The 5,898-nt window shown below is 50.8% G+C and overlaps 1 protein-coding gene across 2 annotated transcripts in view; it reads right to left on the bottom strand.

The window, feature by feature from the left end:
- Positions 1-241: 241 nt before the first annotated feature.
- Positions 242-5,898, bottom strand: part of TRPV3 (transient receptor potential cation channel subfamily V member 3) — a 27,034-nt gene continuing 21,377 nt past the window's right edge. The window contains exons 13-17 of one of the 2 annotated variants that reach the window (XM_004716163.2): positions 5,447-5,513; positions 3,941-4,215; positions 2,746-2,858; positions 839-918; positions 242-579 (exon numbers count right to left, since the gene is read on the bottom strand). In XM_004716163.2, coding sequence (XP_004716220.1) covers positions 482-579; positions 839-918; positions 2,746-2,858; positions 3,941-4,215; positions 5,447-5,513 — 633 coding nt within the window. In that variant the 3' untranslated portion in view covers positions 242-481. The remainder of the gene's footprint in view (positions 580-838; positions 919-2,745; positions 2,859-3,940; positions 4,216-5,446; positions 5,514-5,898) is intronic. The other variant, XM_004716164.2, reaches the window with a different exon arrangement.

The following is a 5,898-nucleotide window of genomic DNA, read 5'->3' as shown; positions in this document are numbered from 1 at the left end:
ACTCACTACCCCCTTCCCTAGGATGTTCATCTTAGCTCAGCCTCTTGAACATTCTAGAACATTCTGGGAGGGAATAGAGAGATTCCCACAAAATCAGACCTACTCATAGGAGGGAAGCATGGGCTGCAGTGGAGGTGGTGCCGGGGGCTGTCAAGGAGAGATTGTGGGAGGAAAGACTCCTTTCCTGCTCCCCCTATGCCCCTGCCCAATCCCCAGCACCCCTCTCTTCTAGCCAGGCAGATCTGCATTTGGTGAAATCAGGGACCTTAGGACTGCTGGCCGTGGGGTTACACAGACCCTTTGCAGCGTAACAAATTCCAGGATGTTCCCCATTCAGACCAACAGACACCTGCCTCTGAGCTCAGTTCATCACCCACCCAGCATGAGGGTGTATTCCGCTCTCGGGCAAGTGGCGTCCAGGGTCCGGCCTGAGGTATCAGCTAGCTCCGGCTCACACGAGCTCTGGGTTCGGGTTCTGCTTCTACACCGACGTTTCTGGAAAGTCATCTATTTCATCAAATGCGTAGAGAGTGGTTTTGCTGTTGCTTCTGGACGAATTTTGGACTTTGTTTAAGTCTGCTATGAACAAAAGAAGGAAATTTCTAGAAATTCAGCCCTTTACCCTGGGTGCCCGCCATATCTTAGGTGCATCACCTGGTTTTTAAAACTTAACCCAACTAAGGTGAGAAAATATCAGAGTGGGGGAGGGACCTAGGAACCAATTTTAACTCAGCCTTCCCATTTCACAGATGGAGAAATCAGGGCCCTGGGAGTTGATTTGCCCAAGGTCATGCAATCAGACAGGTGTGGCCCACACACTGCCTCACAGCAGGAGTACCTGTCCGCCTTCCAGGTCCCGGGTCCTCATTAAGGAAGGAGACGTGTGTTTTCCATTCCGTCCACTTGACCTCATTGATCCTGAGAGTGTGATAATTGTTCTCATTACTTCACAAGGGCACCTCATTAAATGCAAACAAGCAGTACCATGTTGGGAGGGTCCTATTTCTGGACAGACTCCCCAGCCTCCTTCTGACCAACCCAGGGATCCAGACTCCCCCTGCCCCACCTGGTCGAAGCAGCATGACTAGGGTTTGAAAGCTGCCCGGAGTGCCCATTTTCCCCGGTCTCAAGAGATCATTCTCTGCCTACAGTGGAAAGACTGCAAGTTTCTCAGAGAGATGTCAAAGGCGCATCTTCAGACACCAGGAGCTGGCCTGGGAAGTCAAAGGGTGCCCCCTGGGAAAAAGAGGAAGGCAGTCAGGCAGGCCCGGCTGAGAAGATGTGAGTGAAACTCATAGACGGACAACTAGAATAAGGTTGCACTAAAGAGGTTACTGTTCAAACCAGATGTCTAAAGGCTAGTGATTCAAACCCACCCAGTGATGTCACTAAAGAATGTCCTGGTGACAACTTCCATAAAGGTCATAGCTAAGACCCGACAGAACACTTCTACTTGATAGCACATAGGGTGAACTGGACAGCTGCTAAGAGAGTCCAAGCCCCTGGTCCAATAGGCAGTGTCCGGCGGGTGGGATTACAGCAAGAGGCCTCGGGGTGCCTTACGTTCACTTTCAGAAGGAGGCTGTCCAAGTCAGCCACATTTGTGAGGCCAACAAGTACAGTCAGAAATGATAACTTCCCGGGAACAGGGCTTTCAGTCAAAGAAGTAGGTGAAGAGAAGGTTATACTCCAAGAAGGTGCACTGTAGGGCCAGCTAGTCTGGTGGGGGCACAGGAAGAGATGGAGATGGTCCAAAAACATGGCACCGGACTGTGTGAGTGCTTTTTTGCAAAAGGCAAAAAGCTTGAAAACTGTCCAGAGTTACCATCTCGATTTCAGTTCTGCCAGTGATAAAATGTGCCACCAATTCCTGGTGTTACAGGAGCCCACTCAGAGTCGACGAGCGAACCATGTAGGCCAGTCCTTTCTAAGCCAAGCAGGCAGAGAGGGAGACTGCTGGTAGCAGAGTCTCCATCCTTCCCGCTCCTGAAACTGGGGAGCCCTCATCCAGCAACCCCCCTGAGATAGTTTATTGTGCCAGCCTGGCTGATAAACGCAGGTGGGATTGACTGAGGGGCGGAGAGATGGATGGCTTGGTGAGCCTTGCCTTTCTTGTCTCTCGCTCTGTGATCATCGGGCCAGTGTGCAGCTGCCTTGCTTGTTCTGTGCCTCAATTTAAAGGCTACACTGCCTGTGGGACGCCTAGCCTGTGGACTGTGTCGCTGTAAGTTGAGGTCCCTTTAAGACTTCTCTGGAGCTGGGGACTGGCAGTTGGTGACCTGCCTTGTGATTGGCTGCTGTGCTGACATAGCCTAGCTCTCTCTACAAATAGAGGAAGATCTGGCATCAGATAGAGACTTGAAGGACTGCTAGTCTCTCAATTTTCTCTCACGGATTTGAGTTGCACTAAGCCATTTATAGTGCTTTCTAATTTAACTGTTTGTTTCTTGTATTGTATATTTATCTGTATATGATTTAACAGTTCATTTCTCGTTATATATCTAATTATCTTTATAAATAAATATATTATATTATCAGGAATTTGGTTTTATCTCTCTAGAGAACCCTGCCTAACACACCCCCAAAGCAAACTCCACCTTCTGAAGAGACCAGGACAGACAGCGGCAGTGTTTAAGGCAAACGCTGTTGCTCTACCATCCCGCCCCCGCCCCCCACCCCGCAAACTCCTCTCTCTTTCTCCAGCCCCAAGACAGCCCCCAAGGAAGGGGCCTTTCTCTCTCTTACCTCAAGCACAGCCGGAAATCCTCCTCTGCTACTTTACACAATTCTCCCATCCGGAATCTGCTTCTCAGCCATTCTGGTAACATTTTCTCAAACTCCAAGATCGTTCTGGCTCTCTGGGGAAATAAACAAGACAAAGCATGCTGCCGAGGAGCCGTGATTCAACTCTAGCCCGGGGAGGACGACACCCTCCGAGGGCATGCAGACACGTGCACATGCATGCGGTGCGTGCGCGCACACAGCCTACTGAACTTCCACTGGATGCCTAATGCATACACAGAGCCTGAGGGATCTACTAATCTACAGAATTCAAAAGTGAAAGAAAAAACCCAGCAAGGTGTTCAAATCATTTTAAGTGTGATATGAATGTTTCTGGAAGTCCAACTAGTCTGAGCTGGAACCCCAGAAACAAGGAAGGTTTTAAAGGCATGTCGTCCTACCCTTGTGCCAGTCTTGGAATCCCCTTGGCAGTTTTCCTGGAAACGATCTGTCAAATCTCTCCTGACTGTTATCAGCAAGAGACACACTGTCTCATTAAGGAGACCTGAATCGCTAGAAATGTCTTATGTCAAACGAAAGCTTTTCTCTCTATGGTTCCCCCGGCACATTGCTTTGGTTCTCTTGGGTTCTCCAAAGGGAGTTATTCAAACTCACTGCCACAGGTAGGAGCCCAACACACACTTGATACCACCAACGCTCCATACTTTCCCAGGTATGGCTGAAGGAGCTCTCGCTGGTTCCAACAACCATTCCTCATGAGGTATGGTTTCGCGGCCTCTCTTCAACGTGACCCCTACCCCTGGACTCATCCTGTGGGTTAATATCCTTCAGTGTGTGGGTCTCACTGCCTATGAGGAGTATTGAGCCCAAGCTGGGCTAGAGCAGGATGTTCCCTCTTTTGTCTTAGACTCTACTGCTCCCAAAGCAGCCCAAGGTCATAACTCAACATCCACATCACACTTGGAATTCTCAACCAAGTCCTCCCATAAGCTTCCATGTTTCTCCTCGCCTGTGCTGTCATGGGAACCCTAGACCCTGCCCTCAAGGAACCTCGATGAAGGCTTCGGCCAACCCGGTCAGTCACCAGGCGAGCCAATGCAGTCGCCAGGGTCCAACCCAGACCCACTGGAGCTGATGGTTTCAGTGACCATGAACTCAGCAGAGTCCTCCATCCGGCCCCCCGGCAGCCCCGACTCACCTGTAGGCGCCAGATGCGCTCACTCTCCTGAGAGATCTTCTCCACGGTCTCTCCCATGAGGGCAATGAGCATGTTGAGGAGGAGGACAAAGGTGAGGATGACGTAGGTGATGAGCAGGATCAGAAAGAGGATGGGGTACTTGGAGTTCTGCTGGATGTTCAGGTCCCCCAGGCCAATGGTGAGCTTGAAGAGCTCCAGCACGGCGTCGCTGAAGCTGCCATAGGAGCTGCAGTCCCCGCTGTCCTCGGGACACTTCTCAATCAGCGAGGCCAGGGCTGGGACGACACAACGGGGGTTCCCTTCAGCCACTCCGCCTGGCTAATTACCCAACCAGTGCGTGACTACTTGCACGTACACACAGAACGCCTGCTGCTTCCCTCTCCCTGGCTCCTTTAACCCCATCGTCAGCCTTAGCCTCTCTGGAAGCCACATCAGGCTGCTTTCTCTACTCTGATTCCCTGCAGAAAGAGCCTCTGCTAACAAAGGCAGTACTCCTATCTTCCTCTTCTACCCTGCAGTGCAGCCCACGATCACTAATCATTGTGTGTGTCCTTGGCTCCCCCAGCAAATACCTGTAACCTGGGCGTCCTCCCCCTCTTTCCCTAAGACTGCAAAATCCCAAGTCTCTTCATCTTAAGTTCCTTATGGGCAAGGCCCAGGGCTCGCTCCTCTCTCCTTTCCCACACACCCCTGTAGTTACTCATTGCTGATTGACTGAATGAATGGATGGATGAGCAAACTAACAGGTGAATTAAAGAGCAGCCAATGAAGCCAATACGCAGGGAAATTCTGACCCAGGAAAGCTAGACAGATGGAAAGAGCGATCTATAAATGTCAATGATGGCTTTTTTTTTTAATCTGGCAGGGGGAAATAAAGCTATCATTCTCTATTCAAGACCTAGAAATGCACTTGGATGGTGCCCTTTCCTTTGCTGTAAATGGAGAGTGTTCGAGAGGGGTTCCGCACCCCAGGCTCCCAGCAGACCAGAGGGTATCACAACGACAAGAGGGTTTCGAAACAATTCATGGGGAAGGTCCATGATCTTTTCACCCCACTCTGCCAGAAACTTTTGCAAGTCCACCGAGAAATGTGAAGCAAACTGCGGGAAGGACGGGATGTGGAAGGGCGGGACCAAAGGCAGACTTGGCTTCCGTTTTTCAAAGACCATCCATCCAATTTCTACAAGCTTCAGCTTCCCTCTCTGTACAAATGTCTCTACACTGTGAAAGTGGAGGGTGGGGGCGGGGCATGGCATGGCACAGAGGAGATCGCTGTGACAGACCTGGCTTGAATCTGTGCATAAGTGACACCCGGCAGGAGCTCCCTACCCATATATGTGCATGGGCACGATGATGATCAAGTGAGTGAGATAAGGCTTGCAAAATGCCCCCTGGCATGCAGCAAGGTATAGTTGCTCCTGAAGCCTCTATATCCTTTCTCGTTGCGATAACTGTAGAAAGTGCTCTATCAATGTGGCAGCTACAATTCTTTAATAAATCAATTACCTACTCCAAATCCAAGTAGGAACACAATATATACAAACAAGAACTTCAGAACATCATGCAAAATGACCTGAAAAGAAGAACAGATGATACAAGTGTAAGTTTGAGTGCATGTTCACCCCACGCTGGCCCCTTACTCCGTCCCAGATTCTCCTAGTCCCCCTCCGCCCAGGCCTTCACTCAAGTCATGCTCCCTTTCTCCCCATGGAGCACCTCCAGCTCTCCAGGGCTCAGCTCTGGGCTCCCCCTCCTCCAAGAAGCTTTCTGTGCCTTGCCTGCTCCAGCCCCACGTTCTCTCCCTCCTCCCTCCATCCTCAAAGACCAGGATCTGTCTCTGTCCTTGCTGGTTCACCCTTTGCTTGGGTCCCTATCTTCCTAGGGCCTCACTCTTCCTGGGGGCAGTGGTGTGCTGGATCGAGCTTCCACCAGCCCACATCAGCTGACTGATACATTTT

The sequence above is a fragment of the Echinops telfairi genome, unplaced genomic scaffold, assembly GCF_000313985.2.
Source record: "Echinops telfairi isolate 266 unplaced genomic scaffold, ASM31398v2 ScPeMD7_2010;HRSCAF=2546, whole genome shotgun sequence".
In the NCBI taxonomy this organism is placed as follows: Eukaryota; Metazoa; Chordata; class Mammalia; order Afrosoricida; family Tenrecidae; genus Echinops; species Echinops telfairi.
Note: the sequence above shows the minus strand (reverse complement) of the source record. Positions and strands in the feature narration are given on the sequence as shown.